Here is a 15,129-nt window from a genome sequence, read left to right on the forward strand (position 1 = left end):
GTAATATTAAATATCTAATAAATATTATTTATTAGATATTTATTTATTTTCCTTCATTGTGTTTTTAATGTTCTTGCATCTTACTATATTTTTATATTTTATAAAATTTATATTTTATTTATTTATTGATTGATATTGTTTTTTTAAATTATTTTAAATTTTCCTATTAATTTAACTTTAGCTTCATCTTTTTACAGGACTTTGATGCCACACACTGGTCATAATGTTATGGCTGTATCCCAGTGTAAGTACAGCTGGATTCTCCTCCTTATCCTTATCTTTGACCTCTTCCTTTACCCCAGACAACTCACTGTAGCTCAAAGCATCGCAGCGACACACTCGTTTAGGTGCAGAATCTACTAGGCGACAACAATCTACTCAAAAACCTCAATGTATAAAAGTGTCTTTTATCCAGACTAGAAGCAAGTGATGGTTCAGGTCAGGTACAGGCGCTAATCTTCTAGTTTGACATTAACTTTATAAACATTTGAAGTATATTCACTTTATTCTGTCGGTGCGTTCAAGTTCACTGGTGTAGTAATCCTGTTAAGCTGTCGGCCTAATCCTACACAACTCAGTTTGCTCAGTCTGGTTTCTGCCCGACTGAGAGGAGACTCACATCTTTTAAATCATCTTGCTCCTGAAAATGATGTCCAAGAAGCAAAGGTAAGTCAACATTTACATATTCACTCGTTATTTTTGATTTACATGAGCATTAAACAAGAGCATTAAACCAATAAAGGAGGACAGAGCTTCAGTTATTAGTGTGACTTTTTGACTTTGACACTTTTAAACGAATGCTTTATGTGAATGAATTTTAATACAACCAATTAAAACATATTTAAATAAGTGTTTTGTGAAAGTAAAGGATGCTGTCTGTCATTCTGCAGCAGGTGCAATGAGAAGCCCAACAAACCTACGCAGAAGAAGGCAGGAAAAGTAAGTGCAGATCAAGATCTTGTTCCAGACTGTGATTTGCTGTGGAATAGATTAATTATTTATTCTCATTCAAACACGATTCACAATACATTTCAGCCAAAACATGCAACATAACACACGACCTTTAATCCACTGCTCCTGTGTTTTTCCAGATTTGTAGTGACAGAAAAAAAAAATAATGATAAATCATGAATGAAGTTCTGGTTTAATATTTTATTTTGCAGCTCATTAACAGATATCTGATCATTTCTAATGTCTAAACTAAATTTCTTGCTCTGTGCATGAAAGTGTCAGACCGTATTAACCGTGATGTTCGTTTGAGAACAGTTTTCTGCAAGATGTGCACAGGTTCACTTTGATTTACAAGCTCCATTAAAGCTGAAGCAGTTTAAACCAGCGCAAATCGCCAAGTCAGGCCTCTTCATGCCTCTTCATGCCCCTCTAATTGATTCCTCCGTGCGGCCACAGATTCATTGCCTCTGCAGTCAGAGGCAGAGGCTGCATCTACTCAGACTAGATTAGATCGCCTGTTTCTGATGTGTGATTAAGGTTGAACTGTGCACCCGCGGTCGCGGCGTCGATCACATGGCACTTAAGCAAATTAAGAGCTCTTGTCGGGATTAAGATTCTCTCTGGTGTCAAAGAGTCCGAACTGGGAGGATGGGGATGAGCCCGAGGTGTGATGTTTAACATCTGATTATTATCATACTCAAAGCTAAAAACAAACAAAAAAAAAGATGAATTTTCTGGCTTATTTTAACCTTTAAAGGACGTAGCAGCGTTAACATCTGGCACCAGCGCGTCTAAACCCACTTATGGAAGAAGCAACAGCCTCGGCAGCAGAGGTGGGGACTCGGCTGCAGCTGCCAGTAAAGCTGGGGGCAGTCTGAAAAGGGGCAGCCTGGGCCCCCAGCCCACGGGACGAGGCCCCGGCCCGTCCAGACCTGCCCTCCGCCTCTGCAGCAGCCGGAGCTTTTCATCCCTGCACACCAGCTCTCTGTCCGTCGCTCCGTTCATGAGAAGCAGCCGCTCGCTCAGCAGACTCGACCAAAGGTCTAACAGAGATGGTAAATATACTTTTTTTTTTTTTTTAATATATTTTCCAGTCACTGAAAAGTCTCAAGAACTGCTTTTTTTGCTTCTGCAATAGATTCGGAGAGCAAGGTTGTGAGTAAGCAAGGGAATAAAGTACAAAACCCAGAGAGGAGAAGTCAGGATTTCGAAGAGCAGCTCAGGTTTGTTGTTCATTTTCTCGAGATTTTTAAGAAACTCCTGCCTTCATCATTCTGCTCCGTTTATGTTTCCACTAAAGAATTAAAAAAGACCAAATGAAGACGAGCAGCTCCCCTCAGCCTCCGGAGTCTTCCTCCTCTTTGGTTTCCACTAACGCGTGTCCTCTTCCCTGCGACAAAGGAAAGAAACAGGTACTTCAAACATTATGATCCTTATGCATCTGTATGTGATATTTTTCTATTTTACTCTCAATCCACTGTTTCTGCTGGTGAGATTCTGGGATGAATCTGCACCAATAACCAAATAACATAAATGTCTTAATTGAACTTTAGTTTGAAAATGAGGGTGGGTTTTATACTGATCCAGTTTGGAGCAGGAATGGTGCAGAAAGGTTCACGTTGCTATTTTGTTTCTAAACTGGCCTTAGGTGTGTGCATGTAGACACTATGTGTGTCTGAAAGATTAAAGAAGATCCAGAGCACAAGGATGTGAGTAAGCAGCTGAATAAAGCTGCTGGCCTGGAGATCACTGTCATGTCTACAAATCTTAGACCAATACTGCTGCACTGCAAAAAAAAAAAGAATTTCAAGACAGCAAAAACAATCCTTGTATCAAAGACATGCATCTTTCTTTCGTTCAGAAGCAAAAAAAGTTTAACCCATTGGCAGATTTTTTCTCTTAATACAAGATAATTTGATTGAATATAAGAATATTTTGCTTCTTTCTAGTGATGCTGTTTTTGCTGCGTGAACATAATTTGTTTATTTCATGGAAAAGAGCAAAAAGGTGTTAAAACAAGTGGACTATTTCTTGGTACTGCTTCCTGGGACAGGTCAGCACACCAAATAAAATGTTTTCTAGGTTAGAAGAAAAACACGCGGTCAGCACGAGCAGAGGAGATCTGCAAAAATGTCCACACTATATTTGGTCAGGGGACATCGTGAACCTGTGTTTCTGTTTTTTTTCCACAGACCAGAGACGGCGTCTACACTCTTTGTGCAATGACCGCCGGGATGAGACACAACTGGGTCCACGCCGTATTGAAGAATGTCCGTCCTGGTCTCACTCAAGGCGCCACAAGGTTATTTCATTTCTTTAAAAAGCTGCATCATTGGTGTCAGATTTGGAGATAACAAACATGCAGTTTACAGAACCGAGATCCACAAAACAGGTCTATTAGAACTGAAGCCTTGGTTGAAAAGCTCTTCAAGAAAACCCTACAAGTTCAGTCACCTTTGATTCTTCTTTTGGAGATAAACACGTTTCTGTATTCTGCCCAGCTCCCATTTGGATAAAGAGCATCAAACCGGAGACTGGACGGAGGCTTCAGATCAACAGCAGCAAGAACCGGAGTCCAAAGTGCAGCCAGAAGGAGCCCAGACTCCCTCACTCCCCACGCCGACGACTCTTTCCGATCCTCCACAGTCGCCGGAGGAAGCTGCTGCTGACCAGCGCACGCAAAGCAGCAGAGAGTCATTAGATGCGCCTCCATGTGTCGAAGTCTCCACGTCGACAGAGACGACGTCGAATGGTTCAAACGTGCAGAGCGAGCAGCAACCTGGATCCACATCTCAGAGCCAGGAGCAGTCAGTGAACTCCACCACCACCACCACCACCGACAACGACGACGTCTGCAAGAAGGAAAACGAAGCATGTGAGCAGCAAACTGGGCAACTGGTCAAAGAGGTGAGATTAGATTTACAGCTGCACCGTGGCAAAGGAGAAGAATAAATAAAAAGATGAATGAACGCTGTCCTCTTTCTACAGCTGGAACAAACACAGAGGGAACTATCTCGACTCCAGCAGATAAACAGGAACCTGCAGGATGAGCTACAACTAGAGAAAGAGGCTCACTCACACTTCTGTCCACAGGTACTGGAAATTTGAGTTTCAGTTATCAATAGAGGGTGTGCATTGACGTCACTTCCTCCCACGCCCCCCTAGAGTGGCAAAAACATGGTGAAATGTAGCAGTAAATACAGAGAGACCAGGAAAAATCTGGATTATATGATCAAATTAAGGACAACTGGACTCAACAATGATCCATACGAACTAGTGTGGATTTGGAAAAGTTGATTAGCCTCAGTTTCAGTTAATTTTAGGTCATTTCTGTTCTGATAAATGTAGCTAAATAAAAGATGCTAACACTATTTGTTTTATTGTTATTTATTGTTGGAACTGAAATAGTTACTGTTGGCCATAACTAAGCCAAAACAACAACATCCACATACTTATCTGACAGTGCATACCCTCTATACCGTCTTTTAAATTAAAATATGGCTTGACGTGTCCTTTATTTTCCTCTAGAACTCTTCAGAACAAGCTTTGGCTTTAAAGCGGCTGCAGAAGATGAACCAGGACCTCCGCTCTGAGCTGGAGGCGCTGAAGGCGAGCCAGGAGGAGGCCCGAGAGGAGGAGCTGCGGCGGAGGGTCGACCTCTTGGCCCAGCAAGCGCAGCTGCTGGTCACCGGCGACGCCACGGCTCTGGCACAAGCCCACCTGGAGAAAGATCGGCAGCGGTTTCAGGAGCAGCAGGTGGAGTGGGAGCGTTGCTTGGCCTCCCTGAAGACCCAGCTGAACAGCACCGAGGAGCAGAGGAAGGACACCGAGGTGCACTTGATGCAGCTGCAGCAGGAGCTGGAGGGTCACCAGCAGGAGGCCGAACGGCTGCGGAATCACCTGCAGGAGGCGACGGCTCAGCTTCGCGCCAATGAGGAGGCGCAGGTTAAGAAAGACGCTCGGCTGCAGAAGCACCTCGCGCTGCTTCAGGAGAGTCAGGAGAGGGAGCGGAGGAGCTTGTCCGGCAGCCTGGCGCAAGCTGAGCGACACTCGCAAGAGCTTCAGGAGAGGCTGGACAGGGCAGAGCAGCAGGTGGAGAGCCTGAGTAAGAGTCAGACGTGGACGAGGGAAATTGAGGAGGCCCAGCGGCAGCTTCAGGAGGAGCTGGCGCGTACGGTGTCCGCCGTGCAGCGCCTCCAAGAGGACAGGGAGCAGCTGGACCGCCGCTGTCAGGAGCTGCAGAACCAGCTGTCGGAGGCGGACAGGGAGGTGAGCCGGCTGCAGGGCCGCCTGAAAACAGAAGAAACACACTACTACAACCTGGAGCACTCATATGAGAAGGTCAGCGAGGAGCTGCAGCTGGCGTTGGGGAAGGTGCATGAAAGGGAGGCTGAAACACAGGAGATGCGTGAAGGCTATGAGAGGCAGCTGGACAGCAAGGAGCAAGAGCTGAGTGAGGTTTTGCTGAAGATGGAAGTCTTAGGGAACAGTCTGGAGGAGACGGAGGTGAAGCTGAACGACGTGTTGAAGGTTTGCACCTGTGCTTCCACTCAGCAGAAGTCTATTGAGCAGACGGCCGTGAACGAAACCAGCTCAAATGCGACCGACGGTTACCATTTGTCAGAAAATGTAAGAACGCGCTCGCGTTCAATCGATGCTTCGTTCCAGGGCCATATCAGAGCAGGAGACGACCCGGAAAGGTTCATATCCCTGATCCAGCTGCTTGAAACCAAGCTGTATGTGACGGAGGAGAAACTCAGGGACATCACGCAAAGACTGCAAGAACATCAGAGCCACATCAGCTGCCAGGACCCGCACATCTGCTCCCAGCTGACTCAGAGCCGAGCGACCGCTCAGCACCTCAGTCTGCTGCTCCACACTCAGGCCAAGCAGAGCCAGCGCTTCGCCCTAGAGACGGAGAGTCGCTCCAGGATCCTGGCCGGCAGGTTTCAGGTGGCCCTGAACATCGTGGAGGTCTGCAGAGACAGGATTCACGCAACTCCGCTTAATATCCAAGACCTCGAGAGGCAGCTGGCCACCGTGGCCGCCTGCCTTCAGCAAGGGGAGAAAGACGCAGAGAAGCAACAGCACGAATCGCAGAATATCAGCAAAGGAGGAGGAAAGATTCTCAGTGATGAGATCTCAGCGATGCAAACGGATGACGTGGAAAGCGCTGAGAAGTGTTTAAGGAGGGAGCTGTTCGTAGTGGAAAAGATGGCGTCTGTGCTTCAGAGTCAGCGTGGAATCAGCCAAATATCCTCAATGTCACTGGAGGACGGTGGGGACGTCGCACGCAGGTACACAAACATAATCTCCCAGAGATTAGCCCTAAAATCCAAAGGAAGGACGGCGACAGAACCTTTAGAGAGCGTGATCAGCAGAGTCTGTGCTGAAGCTGAGCTCATTTACGCCGCCTTAAAATTTCAGCAACGGCACAAGAGTGTGACTCCGGGAAATAAGCAAGAAGAAGCTGAAGATCGTGCATCGAGTATGACGGACATCAGTCCTTCAGAGTTGGCTTATTACGAGGAGCAAGGGCAGGGAGACGACTCGGGTTCAGAAGCAGCTGACAAGTCTGGTAAGAAGAAGGAAGCAGAGAAAGAACCCGACTGGTTAGAGAGACTCATATCACGGCTGCAAACAAGGTCGAAATTCTTACGCCAGCTGTGCCGGGAAATCTCTGATCATGACAATGAGTGTAGTTTGGATCAAAGTGTGGAAAATACTTCTGCAGTGGACTTAAGTTCCATGCAAGAGCAGGCAAAGTTAATTTATTTATCAGACAGGATATACCTGGATTTGGAGGAGGAGCTTCAGCGAAAAGAGAACAAGCTGCAAGCTCTCTACAAGGAGCAGGACCTCAGCTTAATGGATGAGCAGGAGGCTTTGAATCAAACCTTATGTCACCTCCAGGAGGACAACAACGCACTCAGAGAAGAGTTAGAGCGCGCCGAGCAAAAGGTAACGTCTGCAGAGACCGGCAACCAGAGACTCCTGGAGGAGATACAGAAAGTCGAGGTTTACCACAAGGAACGGATGCAGAAACTGGAGACGGAGTTTCAAGAGAAGATCAAGGAGCTGCAGCAGATCCACGAGGACGAGATGAGACACCTGCACGGCTACTACACCAAAGAGAAACAGACCAAACCCTGCAGAGAGAAGCCTCATTTCACGGAGGGGGGAGCAGAAGAAGAGTTCAGGATCCAAATGTTGGACGCTCAGCAGAAAGGTCTTGAAAAACTCCAGGTGACAAAGATTGAATGCATGAAGTTTCTGAATGAGTTAGAAAGCCAGGTGGAAAGTTTTATTTATTAGGAGATTGAAGGAGAGGAAGTCTTTATGAAGTCTTTGCAATCTAGAGAAACAAGACTGCCAGAATATTTAGTGATTTTTTTGCAAGAACATTTTATAAGATCACAAGAAAGTTTTGCAAAGATCCTGATAAAGTTTTCGATGAATACCAGGAAAATTTGTGAGAAGATGTTTTGCTGGATCTCAAGTCACAAGATCAGAAAAACATACATGAACAAGGCATAGATATCCGAATAAAATAAAATAAAAATGAGGCAGAAGTAAAATTTAATAAGGTTTTGCACATTTTTGAAGTTTTGTTTTTACACAAACTAGTGTCTAGTTCTGAGGATAAAAGTTTAAATGAAGCAGGAAGAAGCTGCAATAAAACCTAAAACTTTATGTTGATATGAAGATGCAGGGTCTCAGGATGTTAATCACCCATATATATATATATATGTATATGATGTGAAAACAGGCCTCCTGTGACCAGGAGCTGACGTCTGTGGAGGACATGAGCAGGAAAAGGATTGAAGATCTTCAGCAGCAGCATCAGGAGGAGGTGGCTGGACTCCTGAAGGAGAAGGAGCAGCTCCTGCAGGAGGAGACGGCCGCCACGATGGCAGGTAGAAGAAACGCCTTTAAGAAAATCGGTTCTGCATGAAGGTTGTGTTTTAATCTGAGGGATTTTACTGACGTTTTCTTTCTCGCAGCCATCGTAGCGATGAGGAGAGCCCACAAACAGGAGCTGGAGCGAAGCCGACAGTCTCAGCTCATCAGGGAGAGTTCGGACGCTGCACAGCTTCGCATCCAATACGAGTGAGTGACTCTTTCACTCTGCTACTGCACCGTTTATTCCAAGTGTTCCTCATATGTATAATGTGTCGACGGCTGCATGTTTGCAAATAAAGCTTAGACCGTGGAGCAATTTAAGATTTAAAATGTGCTTGAAACATATCTAATTTAAACTGCTTAGATCTTTCTTCTGTGAAGTTTAGCTGCAACATGTTGAGTTTGTTGTTTGTTTTAAATCATCTACTAAAACGCATGCACATAAATCTCTGTAGGTTTTTTCACAGACATTTGCAGACACTCAAATGTTCTACTTCCAGCCTCGACATTTGTGACAATCTCCCATAATAACGTAAACTTTGTGTGCGTTTTTAACCGAATGCATGTGTCACGTTTTCGTCTTTTCAGAATTTCTTCTAAAACTCTTCACAGGAAGGAGATCCAGCTGTTGCACAAGGAGCTGGAGGCGCTGTCGGTCCAACACGCTGAGAAATGTCTGGAGAACTCTCAGCTGAACCAGGAGCTGCAGGACGAGAGGAAATCCACGCTACAGTTCCAGAAGGAGAACAAGGAGCTCAAAAAGAAACAGGTAGAGACTCAGAATCAGGATCAGCTTTGTTATTATGGGTGAATACGAGAAAAAACATAAACGTGAAAATAGAAAACTATATACACAGTAAGTATTTAGCATTAATGTAGTTTTTGCTTGATAAATGAAGCCTCTTTTAATTTGATTCTTCCTCTTTCTGTCTGTATTTTTAAGAGAGAGTCAGAGGAAATGTCTCAGCTGTGTTTGACACTAAACGGGAAACAATCGCATGTCGACGCTCAACTAAACAGCTTCTATGAGATGGAGGTAAGAGTTCTGTCAATATAAATCATCGTAAAAGTCATTTATCATAACACACGCGAGCAGTCTGTTTGCATTGTACCAACATTAAGTAGCTAATGCTGGTTATTAATTTGATGCTCACTTCATCTGTATTTTGTCTCGCCTAATTTATCATCTGCCAATTTGCTTTGTCTATCAACTTTCACACCAGCCCTGTGATTATTTATTATATTTACTTGAATTAAAAATAATTAAAAATATATTGTTTTAAAGTGTGGGATTACAAACTCTAACTGTGTTAATCTTAAGGTAAAAATAATGTTAAATACAAAATAAAAGACTTAAATTACATGTATATTAATGTGAGATGTAAAGACTAAGTAGTGACACACAATTGTTTATATTTGTTTCCCATAATTTAGGGTCTTTATTCCTTTTTATATTGTTATTTGTTTAGGCTAAATGTAAATGTTAAGGCTAAAAAAATGTGTTACTTATTTAGATAGATGGATATATAGATACTGTGTGTTTTAAGTAATTATTTCAACTCACCTTTAACCTCCGGAGAGCCGAACATTTCTTTGGAATGAATCCTAATCAACATCTTAAAATAAAATAAAGATCTTTATATCTATCTTCAGGTGATCCTGAGGGCCAGGGAGGCAGAGATGCAGTTTCTCAGACAGGAAGCTCGTTCTCTCAGAGAAGAGTTGAAGATTGCTCGGATGGTGCTGAAGCTTCTTTAAGCCTCCACATTTCACTTCATCGTTTATATTCTTCATTCTGTTAGAACGTGATTTATTTTCTGCTCTGCAGGACAAAATATACGCCCAGAATAAGCTGAAGGCTCTTTATATGAACCAGGAGGAAGATTTCACCTTCTCCCCGTGGTCAACAAGCAGAGACGCTTCAGGACAGAACAGCAGTGAGACTCTACATTAACTTTACCTGCATTAACTTTAAACCACGAGAGTAATTGTCACAGATTCTTCTTGTTTCCTCAGAGGACTCGAACAACGTTGCTCTCCACAGGAAAACTGAGAAATCTTCACTCATGCGTCAAATAGTTCGATCAAAGGTAAACGTTTTAATTTTTTAGACAAATGCTTTCACTAAATCTGCTGTTTTTTCATCTTTACCTTTCGTCTTCTATATTTATGCATGTTTTTCTTTTTCCTCCAGAGTTTAAAAGAAGGCCTCTCCGTCCAAGAAAGGATGAAGCTGTTTGAGTCGCTGTGAGTCCAGGAAGATGAAAATAAATCAGTTTTGACTGTCTACCACCAGAGGGCGCAACAAGCACAGCATTAGTTTTTATTCTAAATACACCTTTATTCCATTTAAAATATTTAAAACCACTATTTGATATTAATATATTTGATTTATAGTCCAGTACAGTGCACAGTGAGTGGATAATTTAATTGTGTTATTAAAATAAATTAAAAACGTTCAATAAAGTGCGTAATATTTCTGTATTGGTCTTATTTATTGTCTTTTTTACTTCAGTTTGTAGATGCACATTAAAGCTGTAATGAAGGAAGTATTCAGAAATCTTTACTTAAGTCAATGCAGCAACTTAAAATCACTCAAATTAAATAAAAAATGAAGTTTATTATTGTTATATTTTGACATAATTGGATGAAGACAACCAGGTGGTGCAGTGATTAGTGTGTCGCCTCTCACCCAGTGACACCTGGAAGGACCCTCTGGAGGATAAGCAGATATCGATAATGCGCCACTTCATTAGGTACACTAGTGAATACACTCTAATATCTTCACGAAGGCTCTGGACTATTCAGCTTTAGTTTTAAATAACTGAGTTTGCGGAGGCAGTGGTTTTTACTGGTAGTGAACTGACATGTGTTCCTATTATTTCATCCTCCAAAAATGATCATCCAGTTGAATCACCACCTTTCTGATGCCGTTTCTGTGTTAGAACAAGTCGTGAAGGAGGATTTAGGGCAAGAATCCTAAAATTAGGGTTGGAAATAGATTCAGATATGCAACGTGAAGAGGTTGATGCTGTTCTGCTGGGCGACCATGGAGCCTTTTAATTCATGTGGATGTAAATTTAACTCATAGCTCCTACCTAAGCATCACTGCACACCATGTCCACCCCCTCGATGGCCTCTTTCTTCCTGCCACAAAGCAATAAAAATGTTAAGAAATGGTTTCAAGAACCAGCAACAACGTGTTCAAGGTGCTGCCTTGTCCGATCATGCATCTGCTTCTTGGCTCCAGATACCACAGACCCACTCCTTCACACTGAAAAAAAAAATCCTTGTATCATAGAAATACATCTTATATTCTGTTCAGAGACAAGAACTTATGCTTGCTATGCTTATTTTAAGAATATTTGTCAAGCAAAACAAAAAAAAAGGCTTCAAGACGATTTGATTGAATATAAGAATATTTTGCTTCTTTCTAGTAATGTTGTGTTTACAATGCAGAGGTTGAAAGAAGTCCAGGCCTCGGTGGGTTAGGTATTAGTTTTTAGGTGGTCATAATGTTATGGCTGATTGTTGTGCACTGTAAATATTAGGTGATTCAGCAGGATATCAACTTTAAATGGAAAACTGACCCTGAAGGAGAGATTAAAGATTCAAGATGACTTTACTGATCCCTGCAGGTAAATGATTTTGTCCAAGGATCAGAAAAACATATATGACCATTGACATAAGAATAAAATAAAATAAGAACAAGGTAGAAGTGAAATTTAGCATTTAGCTAAAATGTCTCAGCGTAAGATGATGCAAAGTCTGGAGATTTTGATCCCAAACATTTTACAACTCGCTTTGAATGTGGGTCTTATTAAAAACGGTCACTTCTTGCAGCCTTTAAGAAAACCAGAGCCTCAGAGATATGTCACATCTCGCCTCAGGTGATCCTTAAAGATTATTTTAGCGAACGTTTCAGGAAAGGAAACCTTTACAGGGGGGTTTTCTTACTGTACTCTTTGGAAACTCTTTGGAAACTCTTTGGGCGGCTCTTTATCCCGGCAGATCTGGTTTCTGTGTACGTTTTAAATCGCAGCTCTCGGCGCAGAAGGCCTCATCTCCGTCTGTGTCTTTGGAGTCACATTCCTAAAGAGGAACATCGCACCTCATTAAAACCCAACACTCGTCTCTCCTTCCCTGTGACTGCTGCTGCGTGTGAAACTCCGGCCATGTGAGCCGACGCTTCTGAAAGAGCAAAACTGATTCTTAACCTTCTGCATCATCGTGGAGTTGGCGCCGCACCTGTGGGCTCATTATTCCGGGGAGTCTTTCCATTGGGATACTTTTCCTAACAACTCGATGACGATGCGCAGATGATTGGAGCTAAGAGCTAATGCCAGCTCATGTTTACCAGTTTAGCCCATTGTCTGGGTTAGAAATGCTAATTAGCAACAAAAACAAAATATATCTCCTTTAGAAGTTCTTTATGAGTTAGTATTAACCCTTTATGGGGCAAGGAACCATATCTGGTAACTCTGGCAGAAACTTTCATCCCTGTTCCTCTCAGTGAGGTTTAAAAGCATGTGGTTTTCATTCAACCAGTCGGAGAAGACCAAAGAAACATTGTCAGGTCTAATCAGGGTCTAATGTGGTCTACAAGATCCACCTCTGCATGAACTCTGAGCACAACTAGTTTATTAGGAACCACGAAGAAGAACAAGTGTCCTAATGTTGTCCAATGTGATAATGTTGACGAGTGTCTGAATCAGCTCCGATGTTCTAATGCAGTAAAAACACATGTTTATATTAGTTTAAGAACAACTAATCAGATATGGCAGATTCATTAATCTAGATTTATCTCGATGGAAATGAAAGAATTTCACACAAGTAAAACGGACGTCCTACAATAACACTCCTGAATCCGTGTTGAATAGAGAATATTTCTCACTGGCGGACTGAGATGAACTTGAGTTTGTTTTTGCATCCTTTCACGTGTGAAGTTGTGGCTTTTCGTGAACACCTGCGGGGCTTGTTCAGAGTAGAGCTGCTGCTCCACAAACTCGTGACTGATCAGCGGCTGATGCAGAACCACCAGAACACAGGTGCACCTGCTCAGGCTGCAAAAAGAAGTGGTGGCCCATTTAGTCATGATGCAAAGATCAATTACTGCAGGCGGTGCAGAGGCAGCCCTATCTATCTATCTATCTATCTATCTATCTATCTATCTATCTATCTATCTAGAAGCTTGTGACCTACATGCGATTTGTTTGCACAACCTCAGATTTATCAGCGTTACCATGACAATGGATAAATCCCACGTACACTTCAATACAAATATAACTTTGGCACGGACGGTGGTGATTTGTTTTTAGGGGGAAACTACTGTAACAAACCATAGACTGTAAGACTGAAGCCATTATAGGTGAGTCTTATCAATAGGGCGGAGCCACAATATCGATGCCCCGCCCACACTTCCTCCAGACTCACTGACTGTTTATACTATGGACAAAACCCATCGTAACGTCACCTATTGGATTCTGAGCCTCGAAAATGCAGCCCGGAGTGGGCGGAGACCGCGGTCGCCATGTTGGATGAGCTTTGCTCCGCCCACTCCCGGTTACTCCAAATATGGACATGTGGGTTGTGTCGGACGTTGAGACCCGCCCACCCAACTCTCCGCTACCTGTTAGCTCAGGTTAGCCAAAGTGGGAACACCCTTAAATATGCAAAATTTTAAACCTTAATAAAAAATAAACAAATAGTTTAGAACTCACTTTTGGAGCCTCTAGTGGCCACTCGATGAACTGCAGTTTGTTGCAGTTTTTCATGGGTTTTTTGTTGCTGCTTGATTTGGAGCCAGTGTCTGATCAGTATGGTCCGAGGGCAGAGCCACGATATCGATGCCCCGCCCACATGCACGTCCTCCAGACTGACGTTTAATTAATACTACGCACTGCAACTATTGACTGTATGGACAAACCCATCGTGACGTCACCCAGTGGATTCTGAACCTCGAAAATCAACTGTGAAGTGAGCAGATGTTGGAGCTTTACTACACCCACACTCAGCACATAAGTAAAATTATTTGACGTGTATTAGTGTTTTAGTTTGGCTGAGTGGAACTTATAACCTATACTTCAGCCTCCAGCCACCAGGGGGAGCTCGACTTGCTTCGACTTCACCTGTTACAGGTACATATTTATACAGTCAATGTAACAAATGCGTGTTGTTCACTGAGATGCAACTCAGCAACAAACAGCTTCAACGCCTAATGAGCCTCAAGGTATTTAATTATTTATTGTCTTTTCAGCGAAACCAGACCACGTTGTTCAGCATTATTTGTGATTATTATTTGTGGCCATAAAAATGTGCGCACACGCTCACTTTCCCCTTGTACGAGGCAGAATCCTGGAGTAATTAGTTTAGTGACTGAGTGCAGACGTCGCTGCACAGTACGAGTGACCTGGATTCAACCTCCAGCCCTCCCTTCTCTCCGTAGTGCACTTCATCATTAGGTGATTAGGAGTTTCACACCAACAACTGGAGCAGGAAGGTTCTAAACACGTCTTCTTGCTTTACGTTTGTTGCGTTCTCAGGCCTGCAGACGCTTTCATTGCAAGTTTATCTGGTGACCTTTTTCCTTTTCTGCTGCTTGAAGAAATCTTACGTTAAAATGAATAGATATGATGCATAAAAAGAACTGCAAATGCTGAAAATAATCCTGTTATGATATATATCCGTGCTACGTCCTGTCTTTACTCTCTTGATTCAGTGGTGTGGTGGTCAGGAGCGAGATGCTGATAATCTGGAAGGTTCCTCTTCTCGTACGGGGCTGAAATCGGTGGAGCCTGGCCCACTTTGTCCTGCCGCATTGAAGGGGGTGGCGGTGGAGGGGTGGGTGGTGGTGGTGGTGGGGGAGGCTTTTTAAATAACTCGCCGGGTATCGGCAGGTCTCTGGACTCACTCTGTCCCCGTAGCACACTTCACATCCCCCATCTGGTCCTTCCATCCCCTAACTGAACCCAAAACCTATTTACAGGCCTGACATCATGAAGTGTACAGCTACAGCAGAAGAACATGTCATTACAGTTAAAATAATTACACTTAACAGGGGCGTCGCTAGGTTTTAAAGGCAGGGGGGGCTTAGCCCCCGAGGCCATGCACAGGATGTTAGCCAATGTAGCGCTCGGACGGATTTAAGATCATATTTAAGTGATCATATATAAGCTCATATTTTGGCCAATTTATGTTGAATTTGTCAGCACTTTTTTTTTTTTTTGCAAAAAAAAGATTAAAAACTGAAAACAAAACAAGTTTAGGGGGTCTTAA

General features: G+C 43.2%; 1 protein-coding gene across 1 annotated transcript; it reads left to right on the plus strand.

Moving 5' to 3' along the window:
- Positions 1–499: 499 nt before the first annotated feature.
- On the plus strand, positions 500–10,338 carry LOC124998406 (early endosome antigen 1-like). Its single transcript, XM_047572779.1, has 17 exons — positions 500–666; positions 891–939; positions 1,709–2,006; positions 2,090–2,174; positions 2,252–2,363; positions 3,144–3,253; positions 3,453–3,858; positions 3,940–4,044; positions 4,480–7,197; positions 7,721–7,868; positions 7,956–8,061; positions 8,443–8,623; positions 8,798–8,890; positions 9,508–9,594; positions 9,683–9,791; positions 9,871–9,944; positions 10,049–10,338. The coding sequence occupies exons 1-17, from the start codon at positions 647–649 to the stop codon at positions 10,103–10,105; spliced, it is 4,758 nt and encodes a 1,585-aa protein (XP_047428735.1). The 5' UTR covers positions 500–646; the 3' UTR covers positions 10,106–10,338.
- The last annotated feature ends 4,791 nt before the right edge of the window (positions 10,339–15,129 follow it).

This window comes from Mugil cephalus, chromosome 20, assembly GCF_022458985.1.
Source record: "Mugil cephalus isolate CIBA_MC_2020 chromosome 20, CIBA_Mcephalus_1.1, whole genome shotgun sequence".
In the NCBI taxonomy this organism is placed as follows: Eukaryota; Metazoa; Chordata; class Actinopteri; order Mugiliformes; family Mugilidae; genus Mugil; species Mugil cephalus.

Bases quoted from the DNA above. Each gene is read 5' to 3' on its own strand.
- LOC124998406 (XM_047572779.1), top strand. From the start codon at position 647: ATGATGTCCAAGAAGCAAAG. The intron at 9,595-9,682 runs GTGCTGAAGCTT...TCTGCTCTGCAG, and splicing joins AGTTGAAGATTGCTCGGATG to GACAAAATATACGCCCAGAA. The intron at 9,945-10,048 runs GTAAACGTTTTA...TTTTTCCTCCAG, and splicing joins GTCAAATAGTTCGATCAAAG to AGTTTAAAAGAAGGCCTCTC.